General features: G+C 53.0%; 1 protein-coding gene and 2 non-coding genes across 3 annotated transcripts; 1 reads left to right on the top strand and 2 right to left on the bottom strand.

Annotated features, from left to right (window-relative positions):
* Positions 1–257: 257 nt before the first annotated feature.
* Positions 258–330, bottom strand: TGME49_268440. Its single transcript has one exon. It is a non-coding gene; the product is annotated as a tRNA-Glu (tRNA).
* Positions 331–1859: 1529 nt separating this feature from the next.
* On the top strand, positions 1860–1932 carry TGME49_268450. The gene has a single exon. It is a non-coding gene; the product is annotated as a tRNA-Glu (tRNA).
* A 776-nt stretch (positions 1933–2708) lies between these two features.
* On the bottom strand, positions 2709–12760 carry TGME49_268560 (XPG N-terminal domain-containing protein; the record flags this gene model as incomplete). The annotated part of the gene is made up of 11 exons (XM_002365508.1): positions 2709–4177; positions 4632–4790; positions 5208–5310; positions 5701–7928; positions 8418–9327; positions 9816–9913; positions 10642–10817; positions 10922–11521; positions 11947–12027; positions 12209–12288; positions 12650–12760. 11 exons carry the CDS (start codon positions 12758–12760, stop codon positions 2709–2711), a joined length of 6015 nt encoding a protein of 2004 aa, XP_002365549.1.
* Between the last annotated feature and the right edge of the window lie 877 nt (positions 12761–13637).

The following is a 13637-nucleotide window of genomic DNA, read 5'->3' as shown; positions in this document are numbered from 1 at the left end:
AGTTGTAGTTGCGCATGAAGAAACATAAAGAACAGTAGCGTTGGATGCAATTCAGATTAGAGTCAGCAGAACGTCTTCGGAACTGAGCATACGACCCATGAAAATCAGGAATCAGCATATGGGGCACTTATAAACAAGAGGACCTATTTGAATATATACCGTCGTACTTACAATAACTGGACAAAAGAAATGCCGAAGAAATCCGCCAGCGGAAGCTGGCTGAGGTGGCCAAGCACCTCTTGAAGATACAGGCAGTTTTCCCACGCCGGGACTCGAACCCGGGTCGCCCGGGTGAAAGCCGGGTATCCTAACCACCTAGACTACATGGGATTGCAAGTTTCCTGGTGACAGTCACAGCGCCAAACACTCGGTTTCAGGCCCTTTACAAATGTCAAATGCAGAAGACAGTGGTTGGCGGCGCTCGCGAACATTGCACGATGTCGCCGATCACCACCTCGTGCAGTTGTTTCTCCTGGATGTGTAACGATTAGTCACAAAGACAAAACCATTAATCACGAAAGCGAAAAAGCTTCAGACCGGAAGAAGCAACACCTCGATAACTGGATTTCTGCGACAGCAGGAATTCGTCTTTCCGGCCTGCAACGTTTCCGGCTTCGTGATTAATGGTTTTGTCTTTGTGACTAATCGTTACACATCCAGGAGAAACAACTGCACGAGGTGGTGATCGGCGACATCGGGCAATGTTCTCGAGCGCCACCAACCACTGTCTTGTGCATTTGACATGTGCAAAGGGCCTGAAATCGAGTGTTTGGCGCTGTGACTGTCACCAGGGAACTCGCAATCCTATGCAGTCTCTGTGGTGAGGACACGCAGCTTTCACCTGGGCGAACCGGGTTCGAGTCCTCGCGTGGGACAGCTCTTCAAACTAGTATCTAATCTCCGCGTCTGTCGCGAGCAGGAATGTTATCTTCTCAGACGGCGACGAGGCACTCATCTGGGTGAGCGAGTCACCACGTGGCCCCCCAATGTAGCTGAGAGTCTTCGTTCTTGGTACCATTTAACATTTACGTGTAAATTGCACGCTGGACGGTGTCGATCGGAGTTGGTGAGGGATACAAACAGGATAAGTGGCAACGCCCAATTTATAATAACCTACTCTAACATACACTCTGGACGTAGAACCTTAGCGCTCTATCGAGCAGCCTTCTTGTGCGTAGGTGTGGTCGTTCACCGTGTAGATCGCGGTCAAGCACACCGCGGACTGACCTCATATCCCTGGCCACCTACCGACACTTGCTAAATACGAAGAAGGCAAAATCAGGTGACGGCTCACACGCTGGAGACACTCAGCCCTGTTCGTGTATATAAGTTTTACGACAGCAATGTCACCGTTGTAACCTTCAGCTAGTTGCCGAATGGTGGCAACGAGCCCATGTTACATTGCGGTTTGAGCTAGGGTTCTACATATTGTGGTTCAGAACACAACAACTGTTTTGGGCATGAATGACCACATGCAGCGGATCTACGAGGCCGTTTAACTCGCAGCTTGAATTTCATTTATAACCATCCGTATGCATGTTCCACCGGACTACGCGTCGGTTGGTCAAGAAGAGAGTACTATCGCTCCCTGCAAGTCAATCATGGAGCGCTTTAGCATTGTAGCAGATGGAGAAATAGTTGTAACTTGAGTTTTTCATCCGACAAAGCATTGTGCAACCAGCCGGTACCCCGTGGCCAATTCTCACATCAGCGTTTTCCACATTGATGGATTTCTATTATACCGTGGAGTTCCGAGTAAACTTCACTCATTGCAGGAAAGAGGGAACAGCTCACACACAGAAAAATCTAGCATGAAAATCCTCTACCAAACAAGCAGTTACGACTGCGAAAAGGGCGCATCCCATGTAGTCTAGGTGGTTAGGATACCCGGCTTTCACCCGGGCGACCCGGGTTCGAGTCCCGGCGTGGGAAGAATCTCCTTGCACTCCTTTTGATTTCTGCAAAATCAATGCTGCCTCCAATTTTTCGTCTACAATGTATCAGGTCGGATGCAGCTACGAAAAATTGCCGCTATGAAGGCAGCCGTGAAAAGGCTAATTCGAGTGTTGTAATGTCTTGCAAAAGACGCTGGCTCCAAGAAACTGTGTGACCAAAAGCATAATTCAGCATCACTCCGTGCATCGTTCCGGCAGAACACAGCTGTACACAGTGTCTAGCGATTTCGTCTACCTCGCGAAGGTTTCACACACGATAATCCAGTCACACTTGCTCTGTTCTGTCCAGGCGTACCCCTGGAAAGTCCGGAGGACCACCCAAGAGCATGTCGTTGGATGCAATTTTGCGACGAAGGCAAAGTCTTAACTTTTATTTGGCGGTACCTGTGTTAGACATCAAAGTGAATGAATACAACAGCAGAATGAGGCAGCCGTTTACGGCAGCCTCATAGTTGAGAGATCGAATTGCAGTCAAAACACAGTTTAGAGTGCTCCTTGTCGAATTCGTTGCATTGTCGTCTGTCACCACGGCCGCCCCTGTATCGAGCGCGACACTACTACCTGTCCACCTCGTTCCAGGTCAGGAGTACAAGAAGCGCGTCATGTTCGATTGTCAAACGTTCTGTGCCTCAGTCTGGCACAAGGCGATTGCCGCCACACTTTCCATTCTCAAGAGAGTAGATAGAGTGACAGTTGACTACCGACAGGCTCCACTGGCGCTTTTGGGCTCTTTCTCTTCTGGAGATATACCAACTACAGGTCGTTCTCCAACTCAGCTTCAGCGGCAGCAGCCAAACTCTCAAGGTCCTCTTCTGCATCCAGCTCCTGCATCATTGTAGCAACTAATACGGCATCCTCATCTCGGAGGTCGGACTCATCGGCATATGGAGGCGATCTGTGCCTCATTCTCTTCTTGTCACTTTCCACTAGACCGTCGTGATCTGAGTCACCGGAGGCAGTATCTCGGAAAGAGTCCCCTATTTGTGCTTCCCCCGAATTTCTTTCTTTTTCCCGTTTTCCGTCGACCGGTGAACCGACAGTGAGACGAGTAGCCGCGTCCGGTCGCCTCTCTATCGGACCCGCCTGCCGCCGGCGGTTCCGGTGTGGCTGTCTTGCTGCCGAACGTTTCTCTCCTTCAGCATTCCCTTGTGGCATATTTGCCTCTTTATTGGACTGGACATGAGAGCTGCCCTGAGGCGACCTTTGGGACCGTGATTTTGCCCGGCCATCCCGTGCCGCGCCCGGCTGCCTTCGACCACCTCTACGTTTAGTCTTGCAGTCGTCCTCATCTTGCAACGATGTTTCCTTCTTCTCCACTTCCCCTTCTGGCAGGTGGCTCACTGCGGCGGCATCTTGTCCCTTCCTATGTCGCTGCCCTAAAACGGATACTGCCCGTAGCATTCTCTCGCTGCGAATGACAGCTACAGCTCCTTCATCCTCCAGGCGTTGCACCTCTGCAGCCGCATCGGGGATTGCTTGTTCCTGTCTCGTTCTTCTCTCTTCTCGCTCTTCGCACGCTGCAACACTTTGAAGGTGTGTCCCTCTTTCTTCGTCTTCTTCCGAGTCGTCTCCTTCATTTTCTTGTGTGTCACTGAAGCGCACCTCATCTCCTCTGCCGCCCTTGAAGTCACCGTTCCTTTTCCTACCCTTTTTGTTCTTCTTTACGTCTGCTTCTGCGGCCTGCGCTGCTTTTGCAAGCGCATCATACACAGGATTTTCGTCCGTTCTCCCTTCTTGGTTAGTCCCCCTGAAGGAGCCAGCTTTCTTAGCATTTCTTTCAACAAACGGAAGAAAGGCCGTAATCCTCGTCTGACGCTGAAACGCATGCGCTGATGTGTAGCGTTGCACAGCGGGCAGCAGGCAGTCAAGCACCTCGCTTCGCCTCAGCCCCCCGGCATGAGTCATAATCGCCACAATCGAGTCTACGTCTGGTACAGCCCAAGAGAAAGGCTCTCTTGACCTATCAACCAGAGGGGATTCAAAGGCATCGAATACTTCAGGAGAAGGAAAATCATGAGGAAAGATCCACTGCAGTCGGTAGTTTTTGTGCTCTTCTTTATACTTTCGGACTTCCGCAGAATCGCTTGCTGTTATGCCTAAAGTCCAAGGTGCTTCTGCCCACGCTCGAAACGCACGCAGTGATTCTAGAGAAGGGTACGCGCGAAGCACTTCGACAGCGTTCACGATGCCTATACCCTTAACGCCTAAGGTGTAATCGCATCCTGCATAACAGCACGACAGACGGAAGCAAGACAAAAAAGCGACGAGCTGAAACCACTGAGCGGACGAACAGATTGAGTGCGATGAAGAAAGTGGGCATGCGAGCACAGAAGAACCGACAGGGCAAAAACAGCAGTAACCGTGAGTGGAAATATCAGCGTGAGGCAATGACGATGCTGACCACGACGCGACAATTTCTTCTTGCTCGTTTCCAACGCTTGTACATGACGAGGCTTTCGCTTGGTGGGACCCATTGACCCCCGTGTTTTTTCCTCTTTGCCGTGGTCCAACTGCGGTGGAAGAGCACACGTGGAAGGTCTTGTGAAAGGGAATTGGCAGCGCACATTTTATCTCAGTCGCCATGATCACAAAAACCAAAGATCTACCTGTGTGCATTGAGGTGACCAGGTGCTGCGAACTCAGCCAGTGCCTTCTAACCCTTCTTTTTCGTCTTACCTAGAAGCATTGCAAGCAGGATTAGCTGCTGTTGCCCTAGACCCAGTTTGTGAGCGATGAAACTCGCTTCGTACATTTCTACACTCTTCTTGTTCTCGAAGAAATTCCGATAGATCTCGCGCGCGCCAAAAACAAGTGCGTCGCTGTCATCAGATATCACTGTACAATAATGACAGGCAACAAGCCGTGAGGCGACAGGCTCCACAAGCGCGAACACCCGCAGCTAGCTTGGCCTTGGACGAAAATGGTTGCTCGCGGCCTAACACAACGGCTTTCTTCTAAACCTAAACACCAAGAACCTTCCCGCTAAGACTGAGCACAGACCCACACAGACAGCACCTAGCTGCAGCGGAAGAAATTCACCGAAACGCTCTGCAACAACGGGGTTCTGACCAGACGTGAGCAAGCTTCTCTGTTGACATAGAAGTGATATCGTTAATCCGTCACTCGCACCTCTGGGTACAACAAGTAAAAAGGGCACCTCATTTACTCTCGCTCCAGGCGTTCGATGGGGTCACAACTGAGTCGTGGCTGGTGCTCACTCAAGAAGACTCGCAGTCGACCCGCCTGACCTACCGGCGTCAGCCAAGTTCTGTTTGGTTAGGTATGCCGCTGTTGCCTCTGCTTCACCTGGGGCGGTGATGAAAGGGACCCCGAAGGCACGAAGGAGAGCGATAACCTGAGGGGAGGAAGCACGCGAGACATAGGCAGTACCCCACATGCGTTCGCCAATAGGAAGCTATGTCCCACGATTGTAGCTCGCCGTAGCCAAAGACAAAACGGATTATGATGAATTATGGCACCTATGAACATGCACGTCTCAGTCCGAGAAGACACAGACACAAGCTCCGACGCGGGTTTCATAGAAAGTGAAAGCAGTAAGTGATAAGCCCAGGTGCCGCTCTCTGTTTCTCCACACATAGAACCCGCGTCGGCAACACACACACCACAAGCAAACCTCGTTGCCTGATCGGTCGTTGTAATTGAAAGAAGCACATATTTTCCAGAAGTGGGTTTTTACATTTTGACCTAAGAAAGACCACTCAGGAGCATGCCACTCGCGCTGTACCTGGTCCTTCATGCGCTCTGTGATATTTCCTGTTTGCTGTTGAAGCATCCCAGCTTGCTGAAGAAGAAGAAGCTTCTCCTCCTCCAGTTTCTCCCGCAGTTGCTCATCTGCACTGCTTCCACCCATCGTCATCAAGGCCGCCTGGGACGCGCGAGAGGCCGTAGGTGTTGAAGGCTCGTCTGTTGCCTCAGGCACTGCGGGGAAAATCGCGGAAGACGGCAGCCGGGGCTGGAGGCCTTGTGCCGCTCCAACTATGCCTCTCCTCTTTGTTGGCCTCTTCGTAGCTTCCTCAACCTTCTTGGATTGTCCTTCTGGATGCAAAACCGCCCGCGTTTCCCTTTCTTCCGCTGCTCTCCGCTCTCTCTCGACAGATGAAGGGGGTTCTTTTTCCTGAAGTTTTCCTTCCTCACTCTTGTCGGGTGGTACTCCTTCTGTGTCGAAAAAGAGATCGTCCCAGACGTGCTGCCGTTCTGCTTCCATGTCTTTCGCCTCTGTCGTCGCCACGACGTCGTCCGACTCATCTCCTATCTCGTCGGGTGATTCTTCGTCCGGCAAAGTTCCCAATTTCCTTGACTGTGCTGCCTTCGCGGTGTCCTGGTCTCCAGACTGGTCCGCAGGCAAATGTTCCTTGAGCTGAGGAAAAACTGCAAGCCACAGTTGCATAAATTCTTCTTCTTCGTCCTGATTATGCAGCCGTTTCCTCCTTCGTTCGCTGGTGTCCTTCTCACCTACTTCCTCGTCCTCGCTCCCGCTGGCTTGGCCCTCTTTTTCCCCCCAGAGAGGGCGGTGCATCGCTTCCTGGGGAAATGATACAGTGCCTAACTCCGCGAGAAGTTTGTCCACGATGTCTTCTACAGCTTCGTCCTTTCCCGCCGCTTTCTTCTCGTCCTCCTGGCCGTTTGTTTTTCGTTCACTCCTCGTCTCTGCATGCCCCGAACCAGTTGCTGCTTCAAGCTCCCGTGTGGGATGTGAAGACGAGGAAGAGAACGCCTCTGCTTCCTCATTTTTCTCACTCTGCCCTGTGGGCGCCGCTACCCGCGTCCAGTTAGCGTCTGCGATCAATGGGTTCATTTTGAACTCCTCACTGTTCTTGCTAGTCGACGACTCGCAAAAAACTGTATCCATGAGGTCAGAACCGAACGGATTCCTCGTGGATTTTGAGCCGCGGTTCACAGAGTCTCTCTCTTCTGTCGAGTCACAAGACGCTTTGTCCTGTGGCCCTCTCGGGTGAGCTTCAAACGGAGCCCCGCCCTTGGCCTTGCCCTTCCTTAGAAAGTTGCCTTCCTCAGCACACGCGCCAGGACTCCCCTGAAAATGGGATGTGTCACGAATACCTTCTTTCGTCTCAACTGACACAGATCCAGAAGTGCGAGAAGAAAAACATGAAGACGGGGTGCAGGAAGCAAACGCGGAGGGCGGCCGAGACGAAGAGACCGTGGATGAAGACGACGAAGCGGAAGACAAATGCGACTGAGAAGCGTCTGCAGTTTTCGTCTCCTCAGTAACTTGACCAGAATCTAGCGAAGAGGCCAGAGACGCGCAGACTCGCCTGCGTCCGAATCCACGCCTCCTTACCAGTCGTGGCCTCACACGCTGGCCCCGAGTTTGTGCCGCCACCTCAGCCTCTGACCCTGCCTCGCCTGATTGCTGTTCTTTGCAGGCATCTGATCCTCCCTCGCCTTCTTCTGTTGCCTTGTTAGAATCGCCTTGAGGGGGACTTGAAGAAGTCGCTGGACCGGCAGCATGGCTCGGTCGAGCACCACAAGGCAAAGAACCAATAGAATAACGGGATCGTTCAGCCCGCGGTACAGCAGGCACCGCAGCAGGCACAAGTGACGTGGAAAGAGAGGCAGAACAGACTTGCGATTCTGAGTCTGCCTCCTCACTCGTATCAACAATGCAATTGTCAAACTCGTCGCTGTCCTCGTCAAGGGTCATGACGCCTTGGGGGAGCTTGGGCACCTGCTCCGTGTCGCCAGTCTCATCGTCCACCACCACTGTTTCCTTGTCTCTCACCACTAGCGTGGGCGCCTTCTGAGCCGGACAAACATTGCCTGCTTCTTCTGCTTCATCCAGGAGAGAGATGGCCGCGACCTCTTGGCTGTGGAGCCTCTCCGTTGTGGCTCCACTACGGTTCGCTGAAGCAATGGAGGTCTGGTTCTCGACCGTGGAGTCGAAGAAGGCGTCGCCGAAGATCTCCCGGTCATCCAGGAGAGCGATGTGTTGCTCTGAGGCACAAGAGAAGAATGGAGAGAGAAGAAATTAATGCGCAAATAAGGGAGGGCTGAAGGTGGAAAAGAGAGGAACTCGCATAACCGTAGACAAGACGCGGAAGACAACCATGAGTAAAAGCGTGGCAGGAAAAACAGTAACTGAAGACGGTCAACAATGAAGCGATTTCCAGTGCATTGTTTCACATCAACATTCTTCATCTGAGACGGATTTTCTCGCGATGGCAAAAGACAAACAGTCCTGACTACGAAGGCTTGGTGATTTGAAGTCACAAGGAACGCCTTCACATCGGAACGAACGAATGCCAGTCCCATTGCAGATTTGTCCGTGTTTTCCAGGAATCCCCGACAAAATAAAGGTTCTGTTTGCACTTCAACCTAAGCAATCCAGGTTTTTCTTCTCTCCTAAATCACCTCCTTCCAGTTCTCCCCCCGCCTTCTCTCATGCCTCTAGGATTTGACGTCCCTCCCACCTTCGTTCCTTACTCTCTCCGGACCCCGTGACGATGACGGCATCGTCTTCCTCGTCTTTTTCGTCCTCCTTGAGCCATCTCCCGGTCATTCGACTCTCTTTAATTTTCCGCCGTCGGCCTTCTTCTTCCTCCTTCAGCTTGGCCCAAAGGCCGCTGCCCTCTCCTCTCTGTGACCCTCCTAGAAGCCCAGCGCCGCCGTGTCTGGCCGCTTGTGTGGCCGCAGCGAGCAACTCCGACGGCGTCAGGAGGGCCGCCTCTCGGGGGGCAGCGAGCGGCAGAACCGTTCGAGTTAAATCATTCATGAAGCCTTTTTGTCTCGAAAGTTTGAGCCCCCCATCGAGAGAAAAGGCTCGGTCTGCGAACCCGGCAGTCGAGGACCTGCCTTGCGCCTTCGACGTGTCCTCAGCACCCAACAGAGCACCCGACAGAGATGTCCACTCCGCCGCCAAAGCGGGGCCACCAGGCCCCCGAGCCGCTACCTCCCTGCCCCCCGAAAAAAGGGGGAGAGGCCGAGGGAGCACGCGGGAGGAAAACTCGGGGCACCGCGACCGAGCAGACGCAGGAGAAGTCGTCGGGCTCACACGCTCCGCTTTCAGGACATCGAACCCGCATCGACGATCTGCGGCATGAGGCGATGCTGGCAAGGCGAGACAAGTCATCTCGGTGCCAGAAGAAGACGATGACGAAGAAGATGAAGAAGTGCAGCGACTGACTGCGATATCCGCATCGGAGCGTGAAGTGTCCCCTTCATGATGCTGCGCAGCCGCCAAACGCATCTTCACTGTGGTCAAATGCTGGTTCGCTTGCACGCTGCGGATGTAGGACTCCAGTTGAACGTTCGAAAAAACAAAGATGTTGTTCTTGGCCTGCAAAGCTTTCACTCGACTATCTTGCAGCCATGCATCTCGAAGCTGTGTCAAAATCTGAAATAGACATCGAGACACCGTCACAAGAACGCAGTCTCGCGACCGCGGTTACCGAGACATGCAGATATATGCATATGTGTGTGTATGATAGAGTATCAAAGGTGCGCATGCATACACGAGTGAGGAGAGGAATCCAGCCTTCACGGCAATACACGCACAACGCACAGTGTTCGAGTTCCCACATAGGAGATCAGTCTCTTGCACTGGGTCTTTGGCAGAGCAAAGCACAGAAAAACACACACCCCACAAGACACACTTTGACGCCTGACAGCTTCGAGTTTTTCACCTACAGAAAACCAGACAAAGAACCCCCAAAGCACGTCTCTGCTGGGCTTCGATGACCTTCGAGGCACTTGGCCTTCGCCTGGTCCCCTAGTCCGCGCTGCTCGTGACCGCTGCGGTGCAAGAGCATCCGGACAGAAAGGACGAAAAGGCAGCATGGAAAGCAACAAACAGAGAGACGCAAAGGCCGCTGTGAACCTAACCTGGAATTGAACCATAGGAGGCAGAAGATCAAACACTTCCTGATCAATCTCGGCGTCCAACGGAAGCTGCACGAAAGAGTCGTCCTCGAGCCTGTAGGCTGCGCACAACCACGCCAGTGCGGAGCAGAAAAAAGACAGCTCAGCACTTCGTCTAAAAGAAGGAACTCACATGCCGTACTTCATCAAGGCCTGTCGCCCTTCTGACGAAGCTTCCGAAACGAGGCATCGGTCCTCCGTTGGGTGGAGCAGCGCCTGCCGCAGCAGATTGATGTTTCATTGGCAGACTGACAAAATGAACACTGTCTCTCTTTACTCAATTCGAGTTATACAGTTCACGATCGCGGACCACGTGTGTAGAGACCATCCACAACTGGCGAATGTGGCAGGAGTTCCACCTCGGGTACCGAGCGGGACTCCAGTTAAGTGAATCAGTCAATCAAGTTCTTGATTGCACCTGCCGAAAATGAAGCTGTCCGGGAGAATCAAAAGCCAATGTATGTAGGGTTCTGTGCACGATTACACGCATGTAAGCATCAATTCGCACGGAAAAACCGCACATATGCACGCATACGAGTGTCTAGACATATTTACTTCTCCATCACTGTAAAACGAGAATACCGATATGAATTTCGCAACTGTCGCCTCTCTTGAATGGGGCCTAGTGTGGGGACTATTTCGCTCCCCTGCGCATCTTTTGGCTTCTGAAGGCCTCCAGTTGTCTCGGGAAACGCGTCGCTTGTGCTGTACCTCCTATCAGGGTCACCCCAGAGGAAGAGACGGCACAAGTTCTCCTTTTCCAGACTTCACGAAGCCGTATGAGACATACCCTTGAAATCCTCCGCTCGCCTAACGACCTTCCTGCTTTCGCCGTCGTGGCCACGCTTGATGAGGCTGGGAAGTCCTAGATTCTCGAAAGCCTTTGTCGACGCAGCGCTCGCGGGCATGGCGAGAACGGACGGCATCGGCAGCTCGCCCAGTTGGCGCCGCGAGCTCAAGAAGCCCCTGCCCAAAAGACACACCAGCCATTCACGTGAGCCAATTGACAACCATCTGGACACGATCTAGAAGCATCTCACCATCCTGCCCCAGGCCTATTTGCCGCTTACCGAAGCTCCTCGGGGACTGGAGGGGCAAGAGATCGCCCGCGGGTCTCTGCCTCAACGGACACACCGTCGTCACTCGCTGCCTCGCCTTCAGGTGTGACCTCCGAGAGGTCGCTGTCAGCGCAAGAGCGCCTCCTTCGATTAACACACCGCCGTTTCCTTTGGTCCACATTCTCGGTATCGCAGCCGCGAGCTCCTCGTTCCTCTTCTGCCTCACTATCTTCTTCATCTGCGGAGAACAACCTTGAGGCAGGGTCGTCTGCAGCCTCATCCACGTCGCCACTGCGTCCCGCTCCAGGTGCGCATGGAGACGGAGAAGCGACACCAGAGGAACGGTCGGGAGACGAAGAAGAGACAGACACGAGCGAACCTGAAGGCAAGGCAGCTGGAGGGGGGGTAGGCGACTTCGACGGCACCAGCGAAGAGGCAGAAGACGTATCTGGAACGCTCACAAGGTCCTGAGGGACAGGAACCTCAAAGGCTTTCTCCTGGGTCCCGGAAGCGCCTGCTTGCTCTTGGCGGCGCTGCTCCTTGAGCCGATTGAGAAGCAGCCGCGCCACCACTGAACGGAGGTTCTTCTCCTGCTGCTGTCTCTGCCGCTTTCTGTCGGCACACAACGAGCAAGTCACGCACACAGAGATCAGTTTTGAACTGCAGAAACGTCACTGTGTTGTGGTGCTACCTCACAAACCCGCTGAGACTACGAAGTTATGGTTCGGGGCGCGCGAACGTCTCCGAGAAAGCAACTGAGCGTTTGTAAGCTCTGCGCCACACAAGCGAGTCTCCGTGCGATGGTCGAGGCTGAGAGTGAAGGAAGAGAACATGTGCATGCGTCTCGACACACACGCAGAGACGGACAGGGGGCAAGACAGAGGAAGAACGCTACGCCTTTCGGGAGAAGGACGCGGAGTGCATTCACCAGAAGGGAAGGAAACCAAACGTTGCAGTGAGAATCCACCTTCGCGTGCATGTTGTGGATACAGCAACTGCCGCGTATTACCTGCAGCGAGCTCAACCCGCAAACGCACCTGGTCAACAAGGTCTGCCGTTTCAGAAACGGAGGCGGGCCGTCGAAGACGATGATGGGACGAATCTCAAAGAAGAGCAGTCTGAGAAACAGACAGAAAAGCAGGAGGCGAGTTGGGTGAGCGAATCGCCGAGGCCTCCAGCGCATTCCTTTTTTGCTTCCGTCGCCCAACAGGTGCGTTGTGGCAAGGAAACCGTCTCTGCTTTGCGAGGAGATGCGACCTCTCATTGTCCAGAGATCGATGGGGGAAAACCCAGGCTCACCTGCACAAACGATTGAAGAAGCCAACCAAATGGGCAGCCGGCATCGGTGAGCCGTCCGGTAGTTTCATCGCATGCAGAAACTGAAGAGAAAAATAGAAACAGATGTGACCCTTTTCAAAACTTCAAAACAACGAGTAGAACCAAGGCACGTACATTAGGCGGAAGAAGGGTGGCCGACCCTCCCGAAAATCTAATTCCATGTCCAGGGGTGCAGCCGTGTTAGAACGAATATGCTCTCAAAAGCTCTACGTCCCACGGTACTGCTACACCAAAAAAAGATGGCTGCTCCATGAATTCGCTGACGAATCCGCCTGTCCACGATACCCCATGGTGTGCGAAACAAAGAGACACCCTCGTCAGACTGAGGGAAAACGGGAGAAAAAACTCTTTTCCTTGAGCTCGAGAGCAGAGGCCCCTGCTGATCTGAACTGGCGCACTCACTTGAACCAGCCAGATGGCTGCGTCGACCGCGACGACCTTCCCCTTCAGATTTCCTGCGGCCACGCGACGGCCAGCAGGTTCGAGAAGGTCCCACAACCCTTTTACACCCATGGTGTCTATACACTACCTTCAGCTGTCCAAGAAAGTTGCTGTTTGCGCCCCATCCCGCGGTAGTGTTCCTGCCGGGGCCGGTTTCCAAAGAAGTGCCCAAACGCAGAGGCCGGCCAAATCTTTCAACCACTAGGAAAGAAGACTTGTCACTGTGAGAGTTCAGGAGGCGCGACGACGAGAGAGTTTTGTGTTTGATATTTGCTACCGGTGGGTGCTGCCTCCATTATCAGTCGCCGATTTGTGGCAGTCGCGGCCGCCTCCACGATGAGAGAGCCGACAGCTGGAGGAAAAACGAGAAAGAACTCGTTTGGAGACAAACGTAAACAAAACCATGAAAACGAATGTACGCTCCTTCAAACAAGGAAACATAAGGGCAGAAAAAGCGACCGGATTTCCGGAGAGCTACAAAGCGACTGTGAGGAACGAATGGGTCTTACCAGAAAAAATCCATGAAGCGGGACACGAAATCACGACATGAGTCGACGGAGGGGAGCACAGTGTCGAAACAACGAAAGTGGTCTTCGTCGACTATTGCGGAGCTTTCAACGTGTGAAGAAATTGTATGAGCCGCAATGACGAGTGACATTGTTGCAGCTTGTCCCTTCTAGCTTTTAAGATTTCAGCTGGACTTTACCGTCCACTGTCGTAACGCATGAGTCCTTCACTGAACTCATCGGCCTTGAAACTGCGGCAGACAAACAAAAATATCGTTCAAAATTCTCCAGAACACCAGCTATCATGATTGTTCATGGCACCGAAAATTGAATGGCTGTCGATGACAAGCGGTATCCACGTGTACGAGACGGCTGAATCGGAGGCCAAAAAATTCGCGACGCGACCACACACGGGACATAAGCGAACTCCTGAAGATTTCGAA

Source organism: Toxoplasma gondii, chromosome VIII (genome assembly GCF_000006565.2).
Source record: "Toxoplasma gondii ME49 chromosome VIII, whole genome shotgun sequence".
Lineage (NCBI taxonomy): Eukaryota > Apicomplexa > Conoidasida > Eucoccidiorida > Sarcocystidae > Toxoplasma > Toxoplasma gondii.
Note: the sequence above shows the minus strand (reverse complement) of the source record. Positions and strands in the feature narration are given on the sequence as shown.